Genomic DNA, 22,645 nt, shown 5'->3' with positions numbered 1-22,645 from the left:
CTCGCAGAGGCCTAGGCACCCCACCCCAGCATCAGTGAGCTTCCCTATTTTGAGTTTTGATGAACATACACACACACACATGTTTTTTTCCTTTTCCAGTCCTAGAATATGCTTGGTGTACAACTGGTCCTAGAATGTACACTTCAGATTTAAAAACAAAACAAAAAAAGGATGGGTGTGTCTGCACGTGTGTATGTCTATGATATACACACACACATACATACACATGTATACATATTTATGTGTTTAAAATATTTTAATTTATATATTAAAATATGAAATACGCATTTTAAAATATAAAGGTACACATACGTTTTCTTTTTTTTAATTTGAAGAATATATTCTAGGGTCAAAACCATTTTGAAACCATTGATCTAGCCCAATTCTTTCATTGTAGAGACACGGAAATCCAACCCCAAAGAGGGAGAACGACTCTACCTAGGTCATCTAGTTAGTCAAAAGCAGAACCAGGGGAGGAGTCACTGGCCAGTGTCACTGGGACAGCCCCGATTTCCAGGCAGGGGGTACCGCCTCCTTCCACCGGTGTTCCACAGGGCTCTGGGCAACAGCGGCAACACAGCATCCGGGCAACGTCTGGGTGCCAGGCTAAGCAGGGGTGGGGAGAGACCGGCACCGAAGATGGGCACCCTGCCCTGTCCAAGGCTTGCCAGAGTCCCGGGGACATTGCTTATTTTACACCTAACCTCAAAAAGAGATTTGTGAACCAACACACATACACACACACTGGGGTGCTAGTTTTCCAATAGACAAGCTGCTAGCTTAGTACCTCGAGTAAGTGTTTACCATCCTCATGCTTCTTTCTAACTTCTTCAGACTGTGTTTGGTAGCTTTCAAATAATCTCTGGGCCACGTTTCTCAGAGCCCCTGCTCCTGCTTGTCTGCAGGCTTCCAGCTGGGAAAAGAGGTCATGAATGTTTTGACGTTTACAGCAAAAAGGGTTAAAGGCAGAACAGTTTGACAGGTGGTTGAAAACAGGCTGTAACTGTACCATTTGCATCCTCCTAGACAATAGATAGGAGAAAAGACACTACGATCTGGTTAAGAGGAAAATGTAAAATGAGAAATGCCCTATTTAGGGAAACTGTCATGCAGAAGGATTTGCACTGACCAGGCCAATCTAAAGCTCCAAAATCAATGGGCTACATTTATAAACTGCACCCTTCAAAGAGCTCCCAGTGCTTTATCGGCTTATACACTTATTTGTGTTTTATCATTGATGTCCACAACAGTCCTAAAAGATGTATTTTCCTAAAATAGCAGTGGGACAAGATGTGAGGATTAAGGGTGAGTGTCATGAATCTCTCAAGGGACTTAACCTAAAGAAATAATCAGGAATGGCCACAAGGATTTACCTACAGAGATATTCATTGCAGGACTGCATACATAACAAACCAAAAAAAGAAAAAGAAAAAGAAGAAAATCTAAAGCATCCAACAATAGATTAATTAAACAAAATAATGAGACATTTAACTTTGAGTGCTCTAATTAATATTTATTAAACATGAAAGACTTTAAAAAATTATTTAGTAAGAACACTTAACATGAGACGACCCTCTTAACACATTTTTAAGTGTAAGACACCGTATTAACTACCGGCACAACACAGCAGATCTCTAGAACTGATTCATCTTGCACAACTGAAACTTTATACACGTTGAACTTGTGTAAAATCTTTTCAATAGTAAAGTAGTCTCCAAAATAAAACAGAATTAATTTATGAAATGGAAAAGCATTTCTCTACATAGGTGAACATACGTATGGATCTGTGGATGTATAATGATGTCTGTCTGTTTTTACACATCCATGAAACTATCTTATTGGCTCAAAAATACAAAATTAGATTTCTCCTAATAGGGGCACCTGGGTGGCTCAGTCAGTTAAGCGTCCAACTCTTGGTTTTGGCTCAGGTTATGATCTCAGGGTTGGGAGACTGAGCCCCATGTCAGGCTCCGCACTCAGCAGGGAGTCTGCTTGAGATTCTGTCTCTCCCTTTCCTTCTGCCCCTTCCCACTCTCTCCCTAAAATAAATAAATAAAATCTAAAAAAAAAAAAAGAAATTTCTCCTGATAGCCATACCTTGATTTTCAATACTTCATTTTCTTTGTTCATTTCTAAGATCTGCTGTTCTTTTCCTTTCATCCTTTCCATGAGCAGATCCAAACTGCAACAAGAGGGGTCCATTTCAGAATCAGAGCCATTTTGAATGTTTCGACAGTGCTGAAATGAAAAAACACAAAACTCAGCAACCTGACTATTTCTTTCCTCTACAAACTTTGACAACAGTAATTACCACTCACTATTACATATACCAAAAAAAGATTCAGGTCAGCACAAATAAAATACATCTTTTGAATTTCAAGTATTAATAGGGAATTCTAGATGAAGCAGCTGACTTCTGTATTTGCTCAAATTTGATTAGATTCTTGTATCAAAAAAAGGTAGAGGTACATCTTTTATACTTTTTATATTTCCTATAGTTTTAAATTTACCATGAAGTCCTTTTTAGGAGATAAATAATATCCACAAGGCCAACTTTTTTCCTTTTTTGCCTAAGTTGCAGACATAAGTGCATTTTGGTTACATTGTATTATAAACTAATATAATCAGACATAATAGTTACAAGACATAATATTCAATGTTCAGTGATGTTTCACTGTAATCACCCCATATTAAATTTCCAGAGATGTCAGAACTGAATATTACTGCCAGTGTGACTCAATGTAAACTCTAGCCCACTGAAAATACACTTAGAGCATAAAATAAATCTCATCTGGAATCAAGGACACGCAGAAGTGGAAAGGAAATTTGAAATGATCTAACTCAACTACATCAATTTTACGATATGAAAAGTGAGGTACTGAGCCTGGGTTTATGCAGTAAGTGGGAGAGCTCTTGACACAGCCGCTTGAGTATCCATCCTATGCTTTCTGCTCTTCCAAATTATTTCAAGACAGACAAAGGAATTACACAATTCTACATACCCTACATGAAACAATTATAAAATAATAGCTTTTATTTAATAAGCATCTACCTACCTATGTGCCATGTAATCTTTTAGATGTTTTATCAACACCCCTTTGTCTGATTACTTAAAACACTAGAAGGCACTGTGACCATTATACAGAGAAGAAAACTGACGATGAGAGTGTTTCACTAATAAGCCTGAGGTTATAACTAAAATAACTACCAGAACCAGAATTAGAATCCAAGTCTGTTTAACAAAGCCAATATTCTTTTCAGTACAAAAGATGGGCTACATTTACAGAAATAAAAACAAAAAAACAAAAAAGAATATAGTGCATATAAATAATATAGTCACTATAATTCGGTCAGGGTTTTATTTACTCTACTCCAGACCCTACTATATACTCTCACTCTCTGTATATAGAAGTTATTTTGTTTTTTAATTTGTTAAAGGATACTTGATAGAAAGACTCTTATAGAAGGCAGATTGCTGGCAGCAATAGATAGCTACAAAGGTCATGGATTTGTGCGTCTTGAACTTTAATGTGCATATGAGTCATTTGGTGACAGATCTGGTTAAATGCAGATTCTGATTCAAGAGGTCTGGGGTGGGGCTCTAGATGCCGCATTTCTTTCTTTTTTTTTAAGCCATAGAAGAATATATATTGACATGGGAAAATGTGAGCAATATACTTCTACATGAAATACACAGGACATAAAACAATATATACAGTAATACCATTTTATGGAAAGAAACATAGCCATATATACAAAAGCATGCATAGGAAAAAAACTGAAGGACGTACATAGCAAATGTTAGTAACGGTTATCTCTAGAGAGTAGAATTAGAAGTGATTATACAATTTTTTTTTCCAGTAAATTTCACTGCCCTCCAAACGGTATCTGCTCCATGCTATTCTTCGCTGGATGCTGCATTTCTAAAGACCTCCCTGATATTGCTGTTACTCCCAGGACGGCAGCCCACACTTGGTGAGCAGCAAAGCCCGAGATCACGACAGCTAAATTCCTACATGGACATTGTTCAGATATTGCAGGGGAAGGGGCAGGTACTTTGAGGCTGTTATATGTCTGCTAACCATGTGAGGTTTGAGATGACCAAGGCAGACACCAGCAACACAATTCCTCTCCATTCCTAAGAAGCTACTCCTATCAAGGTCACCAACAACCTCCCCATTGTTAGATCCAGTGGTCAATGTTCAGCCCTCCATTTACTTGGCCCAGAGGCACCATTTGACACAGTGGCCTCTCCCCACTTTCTGAAACCCTTTCTCACTTGTCTTCAGTGACTCCCCTCTCTCCTGATTTTCCTTCTAATTCACTAGCTTCTTTCCCCAGCCTGCTCTGGTGATTCTTCTTCCTAAGTGTTGGATATCTCAGAACTCAATGCTCAAATTTTCTGTCATTTCTTTTGGTTTTTGAGATTTGTTTATTTATTTACGTATTTATTTTTGAGAGAGAGAGCTCCCGCCCGTGTGGCAGGAGAGGCAGAAGGAGAGAATCCTCGACTTCCCTCTGAGCCTAGAGCTGGAGGCGGGGCTCCATCTTAGGACCCATAAGATCATGACCTAACCCAAAACCAAGAGTCAGATGCTCAACTGACTGAGACACCCAGGTGCCCCTGTCATTTCTATCCACACTCACATATTTGGTGATCTCGTCCAATTTCAGAACTTTAAATGCTATCCTTATGCCCCAAATCTCTGCCCTGTAGCCTGGACCTCCAAGCCCAGACCCTTCAACCCCAGAATCAGACATGCAGCACCCATGAGGAACCTCCACTTAGAGGTCTAATAAACAACTCCACAGAACCAAAATGGAATTTTTTATCTTTTTCACCATTCACAAATATTAACCTTTTTTTCTAGTTTCTGAGCACTTACTATAAGAAAATATTTGGAGCTGGGGCACCTGGGTGGCTCAGTCGGTTAAGTGTCTGCCTTCAGCTCAGGTCATGATCCCAGGGTCCTGGGATCGAGCCCCACATCGGGCTCCCTGCTCAGCGGGGAGTTTGCTTCTCCCTCTGCCCCTCACCCCACCCCCCTCGTGCTCACGCTCTCTCTCTCTCTCTCTCTCAAATAAATTAATAAAATCTTAAAAAAAAAAAAAAGAAAATATTTGGAGCTAGTTGTGTTAGTTTGGGAGGCTGAGGATGATAAAGGGAACACTGTTTATGCCTCAGACCCTGTGATCTGCATGCTCTGTGGCCATACTATATAGTGGACAACACTGACATTGATGAGGTGCCCCTGGCTCAGATGAGCTCTAACCTGCAGAATCCAGACAAGGCTAAGCGTAGATTGCTTGATGTCATGAATATAAGGCCAGTCGAAGGGGAGAGGGAAATTTAAGTTTATCAACTGTCTGATCACTTGACCCAGAAACCTAACAGCTTCAACTCTGTGAGCCTAAAAGGTGTACCTCCATCTGTCTTTGGGAAATGTTGCTGCCATATATCCTGGCTGGGCTGACATCTTCCCATATACTTTAGATAAGTAAGCCCCGTTTAAAATATTCAAGTAAGGTCTAGTCATTCCAATCTGAGCCTACTAATAACATCTGGGGTTAAATATTTCTTACATATGCCCATTAACATCTTTAGATACTGACAAAATATTTAACATTCATCATTCAAAGCTTCAAAGGAAAATTTAATAATTATATTAAAAAGTTATTTAAATAAGGTTTATACTGTTTTATGTTTATTTACTGAAGGAATAAAGTGGTACATTTTGATCCATTTATTACCTTTGTTTCTAGTTTGTGATGTGTACTGTTATGTCCTACTTCATCTTTAAAAATTTGATTTCGGATCTTTTCCAGAGTAGTTCGGATCTAGAAGAAAAAAAGATTTTATTTTTTTTCAAAGGCATTTAATGCCAAATATTTTTTTCCTTTATACCAGCTATAGTATAGCTGATTTAACTGGAAAGTTAATACATAAATACTGATTTAGATTTAAATCACTGCCTTTAACCTGACTTGCATTTAGGCTAATATGGTTTAGATTGCAGAAAATGAACATTTGGTCTTTATAATTCTTTCTCAGTCAAACCTAAAATATAACCTAAATGAATATTATACTACAAAATAATTACCGTTTAGTAATTAGTATTTAATACTATTTAATTCTATTTTTCCTATGTAGTAATTTAGTACTAATTTACTATTTAGTAATTACTATAAAACAATTACTATTTAGTAATCACTACAAAATAATTACTAGCTAGTAATTACTAGAGAATAATTACTAGCTTGTAATTACTAGAGAATAATTACTATTTAGTAATTACTACAGAATAATTACTAAGAGGAGATCATACAAATTTATGCAGGAAATATAAGCCCCATGTCTTAGTGACCTATGGAACTGCAAGACACTCAAAGATAAATTAATCGATCTAAATAAGTTACCAACTATCTCTGTCCAAATTTCTCTATCTGTTCAAAGAAACAGTTCCTAAGAATATATACTTTTGTCAGCCATTATCCCTGGATTCTCATAAGATTTCACATTTTTAATGAAGTAACATGCCAACATGGGTCACTGGGGAGAGCAACCCGGAATGTAAAAAGAAAGTGGGTAAGGAGAGACAGAAACTCAGAGAGACTCGTAAACATCTACTTGGGAACGCAGTATCAACACTCATGAAACCACTGAGAAATGATATAAAATGGTAGGAAGTACAGTGGTGAATGGTGTGGGGCAAATTAAGTGCTGATAGGTGTTCTGAACCCTTCTGGCCCATTATTCAAGTTTACTCCACATGTGGGAACAGAGGTTCATGTCCTCAAGAGAGGTTACTAAACATATGTTGAAATTTCAGCTGCTGGGATTGCCCTTTTACCAAATGTGTCCTCTCAGGTTCTATGGAGGGAGAAACAAAGCCCACCAAACCATATTAGATTGCATTTCAAAATATCATGTCATGCTAATATGATTCCCAGCACCTGCATACCTTTCTCACATATTCGGTTTCTTCAATAACATGAGCTGGTGTGAACTCATACAAGGCAGAATTATCTTCTCTTTTACCCATTGGGGGGACCTCTGTGGTCCCTGTTACTGTTGTCATTGTGAATTCTGGCTCTAGGGAAGCATAAATCGATTAGACAAAACTAACTTCTTTGATGATACGGTAATATGGCTCATAAACTAAAAGAAGTTCTGTATTAGCACTGTAATTAAATATAGTAGAAAGTATTATAAATTATTGATATCTGTATAGATCCAGAAATCCAGGAATTAATTTAATATAAAAACAGCACCAGCTGAAGCATTCACTGATTAGAAGCATAAAAATCAAATTATCTGAGAAGGAAAAATGTAAAGTGTTTCTTTTTTACTCCACATCATATTGGACTGTAAAACCTCAAGACCAGAGACCACATCTTATTCATCTTTGTATTCTAGCACATTATAACTACTTAATAAATGACCGTGGAACTAAAACAATATATTATAGCAAAATCATATATATATATATATATCACTTTACACTTTATCTAACTCTCAATAGCCTATAAAGGTCATCTACTGGAGAACTATTTGTAATAGAAAAATGTTGGGAAAAGCTGAAACGCCCACAAAAAGAGGACTGGTTGAATAATCTACTGCTATGGGGTCTTCTCTAGGATGCATTATTCAATAAAAAAAACATGGTGCAGAAAAGGATATATAAAGGATCTATGGCATCATGATTTCTAAAAGAAGGGAGAGGTGGATAGAAGGGGAAAATCTATGATTTAAGTTTTGACACTGAACATTATTTTACCTCATTTTAAAATAAAACTAAATTAAAAAGAAAAAATGAAATCCTTCAAGATAAGAAATAAATAAAACAAATGACTATATCTTTATATCAAGTTGGTGACATAGCCACATGAATTATTTGAAGTGATTTTTAAAGCATTTGCCAGGGACTATTTATCCCAGGTGTGCTATGCCCTAGGAATAAAAAGAATTGCAAAACAATCTTAAACCATACTCACTAATAATATTGTTAATGGAAATGTTGGTGTTGCTATTTTGAAACTAGTATATGTGTACGTGCATACACATGCACTCACCCACAGAAATGCATGATGTAGAATAAAGCCACAAAGTCATTGTCTTAACATCATTAAGAACCAAGATTCTGAGAATAAAAGAAAAAGCTCCTACCGTTAGAACAAAAAATGTTCTGTAAAAACCTTACAATCCAAACTGAAATGATGAGTAGGAAATAACGATTTATCTTCCCTTAAAAATGAATATTCTAGGTCCAGCCACTCAAAAATTTAGAAATATAAGTGATTAACGCTCCTGGTGCCAGACTGTGGTCTCAGTATACCACTTTCCACTAAAAAGAAACCATGGCTTCTTGAGTGATTTAGGTCTGGGACAAGAAATGTACAAAGTAAGCTCAAGATATCTTGTTCTTCCAGAAGGCAAAAAGTGATCAAATGCTACTCAAATAAGACACAAAAGCCAGCATGATAGAAAAATGACTGTGAAGGATTGAAAAATATGAAGGATTTTGAAATTCCTGAAATCATGGTGAAGGAGAAAAACCACCACCACCAGCAACCATTATCATCCAACTCAATGGAGAGGCCACCATTGTACTAACATTAGTTCAAAAGAGGGAGTGAGGGGTCACCAACAAGCATTTATCTTGCCTTTCCTGTATGGATTATATTTCATGGTGACCAAATAGTTGATTCTTTTTTTCTAAAGAATTTCTGCTAATAAATCCAAGTGGATTGATAGAAGACCTACATTTTGTAACCCCTTATGAAGTAATGGATCTGAAACAACAGTCATCAACCAGTGCTAAAATCACTAGGTGAGAAGTTGATGTACTAACCTGGGGAACCTCACTAATCCATCTTGACGTAAGTAGAAAGAGACACCCAGACATTTTGTCCTCTAGATGTGGTACAGTCACAAGTAGAAAGCATCACCTACAAAGTATGCTTTAAAAAAAAAAAAAGTGACCTTGAATCTCATCAAGGCACTGTATCTAAGGACAGTAAGTATCTGGACAAGAGGAAAACGTTCAATGACCCTACAAGGGTTAAGGCTGCAATCAGCCAAACCCAAATTATGTGACATTTTATGGGACGAATAACTAGTTAATTCCACAAACTATATGAAGAAAGATGGGAAGAAAAGAAGGAAAATTGCCACAAATGAAGAGTCTTAAGAAACATGACCAAATGCAATACAGGAATCTTCTTTGGCTCTTGATTCAAATAAACCAGTTACATAAAGACATTGTTGAGACAGCTGGGGAAACTTAAAGTCCGACTGGGTAACAAATGATGTTAAAGAGTCATTGTAATTTCGCTAGGTATGATATTAGAATTATGATTTTTTAAAAAAGATTTTATTTATTTATTTGACACAGAGACAGCGAGAGAGGGAACACAAGCAGGGGGAGTGGCAGAGGGAGAAGCAGGCTTCCCGCTGAACAGGGAGTCGGATGCAGGGCTCGAGCCCAGGACCCTGGGATCATGACCTGAGCCGAAGGCCGATGCTTAATGACTGAGTCACCCAGGCACCCCTAGAATTATGATATTCTTTAGAAAGATCTTTTCCGTTAGTCATACTTACTGAAATATTACATTTGGAATTGCTGTAGAATGCTCTAGCAGAGAGAAAAAATGGGGTGGGGTAAAAATGAATGAAGTTTGGCAAAATGCAAGGAATCACTGAAGCGGGTCGAGGGCACATGGTGTTCACTAGACTCCTCTATTTTGGTTCTGTTTGAAATTTCCCTAATAAATAGTAAAGAACTGAAAAAAATAAAATAAATAAAATGAAAACCCCTGTGAGGTAGGATTATTCGTCTCAATTTACTGATAAGGAAGCCAAGACCCCCGTAGGTGATAACTTACCCAAGGTCACCGTAAAACTAAGAGCTGAAACTCAAGCCTTTGTCTTTTGGACGACAAGTTCAAGGGTGTTTCTATCACATTAAGGCTGGCTGCCCTAGTGAGAAAAAAACAACAAAAATATTTAAAATTTAGCAATGACCTCTGCTGGTAAAACACACAAAGAATTTTCACATTTGCTAGCATCACTTTATTTTTTTTTTTATTTTTTATTTTTTTAAAGATTTTATTTATTTTTTAGAAAGCGAGTGAGAGGGAAACAGCATGAGAGGGGAGAGGGTCAGAGGGAGAAGCAGGCTTCCCGCCGAGCCGGGAGCCCGATGTGGGGCTCGATCCCAGGACCCTGGGATCATGACCTGAGCCGAAGGCAGACGCTTAACCATCTGAGCCACCCAGGCGCCCAGCTAGCATCACTTTAAAACTAGATAGCTAGGATATCTCTAGGCTAGGATAACTCTAAGTCCTGAATTTATCATTTAATCTTCAATGAAATTGACAGAGGACGCCAAGAATTTTCCATTTTATTGCAAATCCTCTTAGACAGCCACAGTGGCTTCTCTTTGTGTTGCCTGCAGTCGATTTGGCCGTTGCAACGCAGCAAGTCAGCTTTTGCAGAATATGCTGCACGCACCTCTGCTACTTGGTCCTCTGAAGTCTCTTCCCGGATGAAGTCCTTGGTCCCAAACAGCATTTAAATGCAATCTGAAATAAAAGAAACATCCATAGAGACAAGAAGCAATGTGCTTGAAAACCAGAGGGGAATGTGAAGTTCAAGCTTGAGTGGTGGTCGGCAAACCATGGGAACCCAATCTGGCTTCCCACCTATTGCACAACCTATGAACAAACAATGGTTCTAACGTTTTTTAATGGTCCAACATGAACGTGCACGCACACACACACACAAAACAAAAATCAAAACAAGCACTACATGAAAATGATATGAAGTTCAAATTTAGTGTTCATACATGAAGGTTTACTCTACAATAACCACAGCCATTCATTTACATGCTGGTTATGCTGTTTTTGCTTTATAACAGCAGAGTTGAGTGGCTGCGGCAGAGAAAATATGTGGCAAGCACTGTCTCAAATATTTACTACCTGGTCCTTTACACAAAAGGTTTGCTGACCCCTGGGTTAGGATGTAGCAGAGGGTGGGAGCAAAATCTGGGGGAAAATAGAGGCGAGCAGAACAATAAATTTGGTCTGAGTTCTGTTTTGTTCTCCAGTTCCATCCCCCTCTGATCCACAGTCCCATTTGATTGATTTGCATTCTTTTTTTTTTCTTTTTAGTATGTTACACAATGTGTACAATAACGAATGATAAGAGGCGTTTCAGCATAGGAATGAATCACTCTTCGGAATGGATCCCAAATGCATTCTCACAGTCTTTCATAATTTGAAAATCACCTCGGGCCCCACGTTATATTTCCTAAACATATTCTCTTCTGTGCCTTTTATTCTTCATATCAAGGAATTCTGCTCCTTAATCACTGATATTTCTCAAAACACTGTACCTCTTCTACTTGCTGGTTGGGTCATCTTCATCAAGTTACATAAAATTTTAGCCTCAACTTACCCATATCTGTAAAATAGGGATAAAACACCTAGAGTTGTAAAACTGAGGGTTTTGTTTGTTTGTTAGTTTGTTTGTTTTTAGTTCCTTGGTTGCAGCAGGCACTCAATGGACGGTAATGGTTAATATCGTTGCTCCTATTTTTTAATATTATTAATAACCACAGAAGACACGCAGCCTATAACAGAGGGGGTGGTTTATGCCAACCTGGTTGCGAAGTTTATAGCCAACTCTATTCAAATGAAATCAAATTCCATTTCTCTCTTTGATTCAGGAAATTTTTGTGATCACAGTCCTTGATCTGTATAAAGAAAGCCAAGGTGAACTTAAGCCAGCAAAGTCCAAATTACCATATGGCATTACCATCCCAGGGAAAGTCCATTTTAGCATTTTATTTCTGCCAGAAGTAGATTAGGCAGATAAAATTTTCAAAATAAAACACAATCAGTTAATTAAAGTGAGAAAACAATTGTATTTGTTTTATGCTAGAGTGGACTGAAGACCGCTTATAAGTGGCATCACGCCAAGAGGTGTTATTTCCTAGATCGGGGCTTTGCAAACAGGGCTCCCAGGGGGAGGGGAGGTGCTAAGTAGACAGGGCTTTGCCATTCTCAACTTGAACCAAAGCAGTTCTGCTTTGTTATGCCACACACTGAATTCTTCCATGAGATTTTCTGTGAAGAAGGAACATTCTACAAATGAAAAGGTTTGGAGGCAGACTGCCTTGTTTCAGGGCCTGACTCTGCCACTCAGGAGCTGTGTGACCGTGGGCAAGTTTCTTAACCTCTCTGTGCCTCAGTTCCCTTATTCCCAGATAAGATTAATAATTAATAATGATAGAAATAATAAACAACATAGGACTTTTTGTGAGTTAACATTTTCCGGGCACCTAAAACAGTTCACAGCATAAAATAAGTGATTTGTATCTGTTTGTCAAATGAGTAAATAAAATATGAATCCATTATCCACAATTATTGCTGATAAGCCGTCTGATTATTAGAGAAGAACTAGGTAATATTTTAAACAGTCCGCAGACCCAGCTAGGAAAATCTGCTTCTGGGATTTTAAGACTAGCAAATCCATGGTATTGGTTCTTTCTCAATAACACATCAATAATTCATCAACATCCCCAACTGATTATGCTAACACCTAATGAATAATTTCCAATTTACAAAGCAATTCATACACATTATTTGTAATCTGTGCAATAAACCAACACATCATTGGGTGCCCAGGGTAATGTAACTAAACCTACTTCTCTGTTTAATGACATAAGAATGGCTTATGCATTATACAATAAACACATATGAGGCACCATTATGGAGTTGAATTTTGCTTCCTCCCCATTCATATGTTGAAGTTCTAACTCCCCAGTATCTCAGAATGCGATCTTCTTAGGAAACAGGATCATCACAGATGTAATTAGTTAAGATGAAGTCATACTGGAGTAGGCTGGTCCCCTAATCCAGTATGACTGGTGTTTTTATAAAAATTGGGACACAGATGCACACAGGAGAATGTCATGTAAAGCTGAAGGTAGAGATCAAGGTGATGCTTCTATCTGCCAAGGAAAAGCCAAAATGGCAAGCAAACCACCAGAAGCTGGAGGAGAAGCATGGAACAGACCCTTCCTTACAGCCTCAGAAAAACCTAATCCTGCCAACACCTTGATCTTGGACTTCCAGCTACCAGAACCGTGAGACAAGCAATTACTATGTTTAAGCCACTTAGTCAGTGGTACTTTGTTACAGCAGTCCTAGGAAATGAATACAGGCACTGCTTATATTCTAGAGCTTCTAACAAAGGTATTTTCTCCCTTTATTTAACCTTTGATTGATTCACCCATGGATCAAGTATTCATTGAATACAGCGGTGTTAGGTGCTGGGACCACAGAGGTGCGCAAGACATCTTGCCCTCATGGGACTTCCAGCGCAGAGGGAAGACAGACATTACACTAAACAGTGAACACACAGGGAACGTACTGAGAGGTGGCGACAAGCGTGAGGAAGAAAAGTAGAGAAGGGAAACAGAAGAGAACGAGGTGCTGTTCTGGACGGTTCTGGATGCGTGGTGAGGGAAGGCCATTCTGAAGAGGTGGCAGTTAAGCAAAAGGCCTGAACGAAAGAAGGTGATGCTGTGTGGCCAGCTGGGGAGAAGAGGGTCCCAGGCGAAGGGGCAGCAAGACAAGAGGCTGGAATTTGCTTAGGGTCGTGTTCTAAGAACAGTAAGGTACACAGTGTAACCTACCACTTTCTTTTTCTTTTAATGTCGCAGGGAAAGAACGCGAACAGATGTCCAAACCCTAGAAGAGACTGACTGTGTCTTGAACATTAAAGAGCACACCTGTTCTGCAGCTGTATTACACAGCACAATGGTGACATCCAGTGTCAGCTGGCTGAATCTCAGGTGACTGTGCATTTTACCTGAAAGCGACGCTGGAGGTAAGCGTCTATAAGAAGACATGCGTGTTAACCCTCAGCTCCAGTAATAATGACATTGTTTTCAAGTAATAATCTAAGATTTTTTAAGTAGAATTAATTTTATTCCTTTGTGACACTCATTTATATACAAACAGATATTTACATCATAGTCAACACTATAGAAAGCTCTTAGATAGGAAATAAAAGTCATTGATTTTGAAAAAAGGATCGAAATACTGGCACACACGCAATATACAAATAAATGGGATTGACGAACACTGTGCCATTTACTAAATCATTTTCCGTATATTGTCAAAATTAATCATTACAACATACTGTACCACTATACCTATTATCTATATATCTATAGCTGTATCTAAATCCACCCATGTATGTATGTATAAGGCAACCAAGTCCCAGAACAGTGATTCAAGTTTTTCAGGGTCATCAATTGACCTCTCCACCTGAACCCAGACAGACTGACCTTAGATCGAGGTGTCTTTGTAATGAAATAATCTATCTTCCTTGTTCATTGCATAATTTGAAATTTTGAAAACAGCTGAAGATTTCACCCAGTGCCCAGTATAGCAACGAAACTGCAAAAAAGGAAAAAAATCACATGAATCCGTTCCCATCTGGGGGAACCACTGGGGAGAAGGGACCAGAGTCTGCTGAGAGCCTACTGCATGCAGGCTAGGGTTTACCTCCTTTAATAATCCTCACATACACTCTGAGAGGTCGGTGTTATTATTTCCATTTTATAGATGAGTAAAGGTAGCTGAGCAAGATGAAGCAAAACAGCTAGTTAATGATGGTCGTGGATCTCAAGCCTGAGTTTGCTGGTTCTTTCCATCTTACCACCTTGCCTTCTATTCTGAGTGGATTTCTAAGCCTACTTTCTTGGGCCCGAGCTAGTTTAGTAGTCAGGTCACTAAGTAACAGTCAAGTGACTTCTGCTGTGAGCTCCCCGGTGTGTCCTTCAGGAGCAAGAGCAGATATTTTTGTCCCAATAGATTTATTCCACGGACAGGGGCAGTATGGCTTCATGGCTTAAAAATGGCGGCTTCGGACTTGGTCGGTGCTGTCCACGAGGCTCTTCTACTTCCCACTAGCTGGGTGGCCTGGGAACAGTTTCAAACTTCCCAGGCTTTAGCTTCCCCAACTGAAAATTTCAGATGCAACTGTTGAATTTGTCACAGAGTTGTATGAGGATTAAACGGGACAGTGCATAAAAATGCTTCGTGAAGTGTCTGACCCATCACGCACAAAGAATATTAAATAATCATATTGAAATCCACAGCCCATTAAGGACATTTGCATATAGGACATTGTTTGGAAGTGTCGAAGCATAAGCCCAGCTGTCCCCTCACTATCCACCCCTCCCCACCCCGCCATCACCCCCATCAGTCAACTATTCCTCCTGTTTTGACCTCAGTTAACAATCAACTCAAAACCACCTAGGATTTGTCTGTGACGAGAATATGAAAAGAAACATGTCAATGACATATATTTTAGTCATTTGTAACATTTAAAAGGAAGGTACCCTTTTGGAAAATTTCTCTTGTGATTATAAAATATTTTAAGAGTGAAAGGTTCGGGAATCCACAAAATATCTTTAGCTTCCTAAACTCATCCTGGAATATGTTAGCTCCAACATAATTTACTTCATTTAAAAAATTATCCAGTAAGGGAGGTAAAAGACAGACAACAGTAAGCGTGAATGAGGATGCAGAGTAGCTAGAACTCCTGTCTGATGCTGATGGGAATGCAAAGTGGGCAGCCACGTTGGACAACCCTAAGGCAGTTTCCTATAAAGTTAAGCACTCACTGTACAACCCAGCAATCCCACTTCTAGGTATTTACCTAAGTGAAATGAAGGTCTGTGTCCCATAAATCACAAATGTTTCTAATTGTCAAACACTGGAAAAAATTCAAATATTCCTCCAAAGGTAAATCCTACTCATCAATAAGAAGAATGAAGTACTGATGCACACAATGTAGATCAATCTCCAAAGCATTTTCCTGATCGAAAATAGCTAAATCCAAAGGGCTACGTTCTATAGTTCTATTTGTATGAGATTTAGAAAATTCGAAATTATGGGCACAGAAAATAGATCAGTGGTTACCTGGGGCCTGGGAGTGGGGGAGGGATTGACTACAAAGGGGACACGGGGGAATTGTTTTGGGGGGGGAAACATAACTGTTCTATACCTTTTTTTAAAGATTTTATTTATTTATTTGAGAAAGAGAGCGAGCAAGCCCATGAGCGGGGGTGTGGGGGGGGCAGAGGGAGAGGGAGAAGCAGACTCTCCACTAAGCAGGGAGCCTGATGTGGGGCTCAATCCCAGGACCCCGAGATCATGACCCTGAGATCATGACCCAAGCCGAAGGCAGACGCTTAACTGACTCAGCCACCCAGGTGCCCCACAACTGTTCTACATCTTGATGGTGATGGTGGTTCCATGACTGTAACCATTCATCAAAACTAACAGAACTCTGCGCTAAAAAAGGTGAACTTATATACTTTTATTTTAAAAATAATAATCCTGCAACAGCAGCCTAGAGAAAGCAAAGTACAACTGAGATTTCAAAAGCCAAGGGCCTTCACTGATTTTATCAGCACTAACTGGAAGTCACAATTAGCTGGATTTGTTTCCCTTTATTCAAATTATTGACCCCCAAACAATGTAAATGGCAAACAAAACAAAACAAAACAGTGATGGAATCAGGATTGTTAAAAGGTAAAGTAGAACCACTGTTGCCACAAGAAGAGCCAGGGGAGCCTGACATTCAATATGGTGACAGAGGAGCCCCAGGAAAATCCTAAACATCTTACGAAAGTTAACCATACTTATTATTCACTAAAGTGGAAAAGTAGGAGGAAATCTATAGAAGTATACAAGAAGTACATAAGAGTATTTGCCACGACAAGATTTAAATCTAATTCATGAACCTAGAATTCCTCATCTCATCTACCCATCTCCTTCTTAATCGTTTTCTAGCTGCATAACATGTTTCCACTCTTCACCACGGCCCATTTGCACGTAGGCTACTGGGTTAGCGACTCCAAAGTCTGTCCGGGATGGCCACCACCGGCAGCAGTGAGGACCTTCCCATGGCAGGAAGATGTCAGGCTGATGCACACGCTCAGTGCAGCATCCTCCCCAAACCGGAGCTCACAGAAAGATAACCAGGGTGAGAGCAGCTTCTGGCTCTGGGTAAAACCTAGTTCCTTATAACAGATCACATCATCATGAGTGATGAGTGAGTGAGCTCATCAAAATAATTCGTAGACTCTCACAGCTCAATGCTGATCAAGCCTTCCTCCTGCAGGTGAACAGACACAACTTGGGGGGAGCATATCCCCGCCAATTTCAGAGCATATGAAAGTGGGAAGGATGGAGACAGATTCCTGTCAAGGGTATATGACTCTTAGGAGACATTTGGAATGACATTGTCAGTGGAAGTCTGGAAAAATGCACCTGTTCTAGAGATTTTTAAACCCTTACCAAGTTAAAAAAAAAAAAAAAGACATTAGCAGTAGAGACTGATTAATTGATCCAATCACAGATCATCAAAAGCACACTGTTCCCACCCAGGGATTTCAGCAAGTTGTTCTGATATTCCAAGCAGAAAAAACTGAGTTCCAAATGAGCACCTTCAGCTTTGGAAAACTACATTATTTAATCTAGACTATCTTGTTTTCAAATTTTAGAATTTTAAAAATAAAATCCTTCCCATTCTAAGTTGTCAATAAAATAGACCTTCAGGTTATATTAATGCTCTTTTTTCCCCAGTAGGAAAGTGTAATTTCAGCAGTAACTTGCAGGCATGAAGAGACATATTGTCTTCTCTTTAGTTTCACAGAATTTGCCAGCTTTTTCTAGAAGGGTTTCTACTCAACCAGAGAAATCCTTCTAAGAGGATCTTTAAGCATAAGTTGCCAAGCATAGCCTCCTAAGAATGCATTTGCTGTAGTAGTTGGCACAAAGCAGGGTGAATGGGGGTGTGCAAGGGAACAGCTCTAACCGAACTGCTGTTCAAGGTTCCTGATTCCTAAGAAAGGTAATTCAAAGGTCAATGCTTTTGCAGTGTGAGAAAGTTCTGATTTGGCTTGTTCTCTGGACGACACACAGAAAAACACCACCACTTAATAGGAACTTGGAGTGATTTATAATTTTGTTCTAGCTCCTTAAAAAGGTCCCAGAGAAAAAAGAAGTGGGACCTTTTTGTTTTGTTTTGTTTTAGATTTTCACTGATCTAAGAGCTCAAACTAGTGCCTCATTTTGTAAATAAACAGCTGTATGTTTTATTCTTTAGCACAGTCATAGAAACCATAGAATAATAAAACTAAAAGCATATAAATTCACATTCACTCCCTTCAACTTTTTAAGGCTTAAGGAAATAGATGACTCATGCTTTATGTTAAGTGGGCCATTAAAATATGTTATTAGGAAACACTCAGATTTTTAAGGGTACTTCAGTTATCACTGTTAGGTCAAACAATCATCAAAATTCACCCACTCTAAATGCATCATTTGTGAAGAAAATATAGCAAAGGAGATATGAATTCTCTTTGCAAATATGAATGTCAAGAGCAAAACATTTTCTAAGTCCAACCTAGAATACCAAATGATTGATGTTTTCTGCTATTTGCACAGGGTTTACTATTTACTATTTTCATGGGAGTATCACAGAAAGATCACAGAAAATAGCAGTAATCCATACCAGGACTGTATTTTTCATAAATATAAATAAGAGGTTGGCTCCTATCAATTATTTTCTAATTATGCTACCAGGGAAGCTGGACCAAAGTATCTGTCTTACCACTTAAAATGTAAATGCAGAACTACCCACTAACTGGTGAACAAAATGTGGACCAGCCATAGAATGGAATGAATAGTAGTTAGCAATAAAAAGGAACAAGCCACTGATAACATGCTACACCCTGAATGAACCTCAAAACCACTGGTTCTAGGTGAAAGAAGCCAGATGCGAAAGACCATCTATTGTACGATCCCATTTGTGTGAAATGTCCAGAAAGTCAAATCTAAAGAGAGAGAAAGCAGATTAGTGGTTGTCTGGGGGTAACAAATAGGAAGGTGGGGTCTTTTGGGGATGCTGAGAATGCTTTAAAACTGGGTTGTGGTAACGGTTGCACAATCCCATAAATTTCCTAAAAATCATTGAATTGTACACTTGGATATATTTTATGGTATGTAAATTATACTTCCAATAAAGGTTTTTTTTAAAAACAGCAACAACGACAACAACAACAAAAAGCAAGAATGCCTTGGACAAAGTAAGTCTTTTCCACTGGGGCAAAATATAATTACAGTCATATTTTTCTAATTTACAGGAAAAAACAATGTGATGGATAGAATTTTCTCAATTTGAAGTTTTTCATTTATTGATTTATATGCTCAATTATTGGCACCCACTGCTACAAGTTCAGTTTTTATTTAATTTGCATGAAATTGATATTTAGCTATTTCAGACTTAACATCTCAATTTTTCTTAATATTGAACCCAGAACATGTGATTCCTAAATTTTTCCCCAATCTAAGCAAAAGAGAAAAACACTGACCTGAATAATATATAAGTTCTTTTATAATTTTAGAGTTGACTATTTAAATTGGTGAAAGAGAGTATGTGATTTGAAGATAATCTAGTTTCAGTCACTGTCAAAACTGGTAGATGATCACTGATACGGTTCTTATCTATGATCTCAAGGTGTCCTGGAGGACTCCAGCATTGTGCAAATTCCATGAGGACAGGAATGTGACTTATTTACACATCGCTGTATCCACCCCTCCCTCCCAATCTGAACTCAAAGTGCTCTGCGCAACAGGTGCTCAACCAATGCATGAATGGGCCCACAAATCCACACATGCACCAAATATTTTCTAAAACTGAATGTGCACACACTCATGCTTTTGTTTTCCTAACCCATGTAGCTGGCTGTTTTCATGCTTAGTAAAATGCAAATTCACTTAAACATGTTATTAAGTTGATAGTAACATTTTGCCATTATGAATTTATTTTCTATTGATAAATGGCCTATAATTTTGATATAACTATCTCAGTTCAGAAGATTCGAAACCAAGACTTTGAAAGACTTTTAGATTCCTTTCAAAACCTTCAGTTCTTTCCTTTTTCAGTCATGATCCAAACAAATAAATATATGCCTAATTTTTCAGCTTCGGCCAGAATTTGGACTACAACTAAGCCCACTGTCCAGCACATTGTAAATCAATCAGCTAACAAATAACATGCCTGTTATTATTTCACAAAATTATGAAAGGGAATGATATAACTGAAATAGTGTTTTTATCTCAAAAGTCTCTTTTTCATTAATGTAGGTTTAGTTAACGAAATTTATTTAGCAAATCACAAAGACAGGAACCTTAAGAAATTTGCAGGAAGTATAAGATGTTTTCATTCTTTCTGTAAGTAGCTGAGGAACCACAAGGGTACACCCTGCCTCAGGCACAAATTCCTCTGTGTCAGGGACCTTCACTCTAAAACTCTCAGTGTGGGGGAGGGGAAAGGGTGGGGGACAGGCCAGTAACAGGAAACAAAGCACCAATTGTGTCTGCCAGGGTACCTGAGACTGTGGCTCAGATCATATTTCTGAAAAACCAGACTTCTGCACAACTGAATATTTAATAGCATTAGGTAAAGTCAAAAGCGCAGATTATCTTTTCCTTATTGCAAATGCAGAATAATTCCCTTTGATGCTTTATCTAGTCTATATATACCAAGATAATAAAGAAAGTTTTGATTCCTAAAATAAAACAACTATAGTATAATGGTAAACAGACACAGCTCTGTTATGTTTGGGGCTAATTGCTTCTTCTGATCCTTATTTTATAAATATATATATACACATATATGTTTATATTTATATATATTTATATATTATATGTTTTTATATTTACATATCTATATATGTATATATAGATATAATATATATGCATAATATATAATCTATATAATATATAATCTATATATAATATATATTATACATATATTTATATATTATGTTTTTATATTTACATTTCTATATATTATATATTTCATATACACGATGTATTCTTATATATTTTATATATAATATATATTTTTATATATATTACATATATATATTCTCCCCTCTTTTGAAGAAGGGTGAAAAATTTACAGCCATGTCTTCAGTCTAACAACTATCCTTACACTGTCCTGTACTATATTCTTCAGTAAGATAATAATGCCCCTTTGCACACCTGCCAAGAGCTCTGTAACTTCCAGCTCTAAAATCCCAGGGCAGTAGAAAACTGTCAGCCAATGGGCTGTTCTCCTTTTGGAATACGTACCTGCAGCTACAGAAGCCAGCGGTAACGAAGGAAGGGTAAGACAACCACCTTTATTCATTCATTTGTGCTCTTAAAAATTGCGGCCCAGTGACCTGTCGAAGCTGCCACAAGGGGACAGCAAGTCTTCCGGTCCTCTCAATCTCGGAGACCCCTGGCAAAGGGATTGCAAAACAGTCACCTAAATAAATAACCAGATGTGCAGCGGGCTAAAGGAGGGTTATCCTTTCCCGGGGAAAGGCAACTCTTTCTCTTCCGAGAGGAGCAGAAACTTCTCGCCCGGGGAATCGGGAACTTCTCGCCCAGAACAGAGAGAGAGGTATACAGGGAGGAATACCCTCCTCCCCAAGAACCTGTTTTTGCCGTCGGTGCGCTGCGCTGCGCTGGGGGAACCGGCTCTGAGGGCCCCGGACGTCCACTCACCGGGGGTGGGGCGGGGAGGGGGGGTGACCAGGCGCGCGCCGCAAGGGCTGAGCTCGCGGGTCGCCGGGGGCTCGCCTACCTTGGAGCGCGCGGGGCTCCCGACCTTGCTCTCCCGCCCGCCGCCACGGTCTGCTCCGCGGGGCGTTGGTGGCTCCGCCGCCGTCAGATTGGGCTCCGCCCCGTCGGGTGCGCCCCGGCCAGAGTCCGGCGCCTGGGAGACTCCGGGGAGGAGCCCGCGCTCCCGTCGCGCTGGGACGCACACGCCCTGCTGCACGCACCCGGGTATGCACTCCCTGCAGCCACCCCCCGGCCCCCAACACTGCACTCCTGTCGGTGGAGAGGTATAAAGGGGGCAGATGTTGCTGTTTTTGAAGAAGGTTCTGTTTGCACTCTCAGTTCATGAACTTTTGTCTTTGTTGAGGATATAAAACTTTTTATTTTGGAGTAATTTTAGATTTAAGAAAAAGTTGCAGAGAGAGTCCAGAGTTCCCTAAACCCTTCAGCCGGTGCCCCCTAATATTCACATCCTACGTCTGTACGTGTGCACGTAAGCGTGTGCATAGTACATAGTACATTTGTCAAAGCTAAGAAATTAACACTGGTCCCTTACTATCAACTAAACTCAACCTGTTACAGATTTCACTAGTTTTCTGCTAATATCTTTCTGTACCAGGATCCCATCCAGGGTTCCACAATGCATTTAGTGTCATGTCTCTTTAATCTCTTCTGGTCTGTAACAGTTTCTTAAGTCTTGTTTTTCTTGATCATTTTCTAGAATTCTGCTAAGCTGTCTTGTGGGTATCTCTCATTTGGTTTTGTCTGTTGCTTTCCTCATGATGAGACTGTGGTTATGGGTTTGGTGGAGAAAGACCACAATGGGAAAGTGCCTTTCTCATCACAGCCTCCTACTAGGGTACATGATAGCAACATGACTTAACTGCTGGTGATACTAATTTTTATCGCTTGGTTGAAGTAGCTATCTGCCTTCTTTCTC

General features: G+C 39.0%; 1 protein-coding gene across 5 annotated transcripts in view; it reads right to left on the bottom strand.

The window, feature by feature from the left end:
- CCDC68 (coiled-coil domain containing 68) overlaps nt 1-21,831 on the bottom strand; it is a 50,447-nt gene extending 28,616 nt beyond the window's left edge. The window contains exons 1-9 of one of the 5 annotated variants that reach the window (XM_031026874.2): nt 21,731-21,831; nt 21,232-21,382; nt 14,361-14,472; nt 11,663-11,756; nt 9,886-9,979; nt 6,963-7,093; nt 5,752-5,838; nt 2,098-2,238; nt 788-913 (exon numbers count right to left, since the gene is read on the bottom strand). In XM_031026874.2, coding sequence (XP_030882734.1) covers nt 788-913; nt 2,098-2,238; nt 5,752-5,838; nt 6,963-7,079 — 471 coding nt within the window. In that variant the 5' untranslated portion in view covers nt 7,080-7,093; nt 9,886-9,979; nt 11,663-11,756; ... (1 more) ...; nt 21,232-21,382; nt 21,731-21,831. Of the gene's footprint in view, nt 1-787; nt 914-2,097; nt 2,239-5,751; nt 5,839-6,962; nt 7,094-9,885; nt 9,980-10,513; nt 10,902-11,662; nt 11,757-14,360; nt 14,473-21,231; nt 21,574-21,730 lie in introns of those variants that run through there. The other 4 variants (XM_031026876.2, XM_081801180.1, XM_081801181.1 and 1 more) reach the window with 4 other exon arrangements.
- Between the last annotated feature and the right edge of the window lie 814 nt (nt 21,832-22,645).

Source organism: Leptonychotes weddellii, chromosome 13, assembly GCF_054177405.1.
Source record: "Leptonychotes weddellii isolate Sample4059 chromosome 13, ASM5417740v2, whole genome shotgun sequence".
Taxonomy (NCBI): Eukaryota; Metazoa; Chordata; class Mammalia; order Carnivora; family Phocidae; genus Leptonychotes; species Leptonychotes weddellii.
Note: the sequence above shows the minus strand (reverse complement) of the source record. Positions and strands in the feature narration are given on the sequence as shown.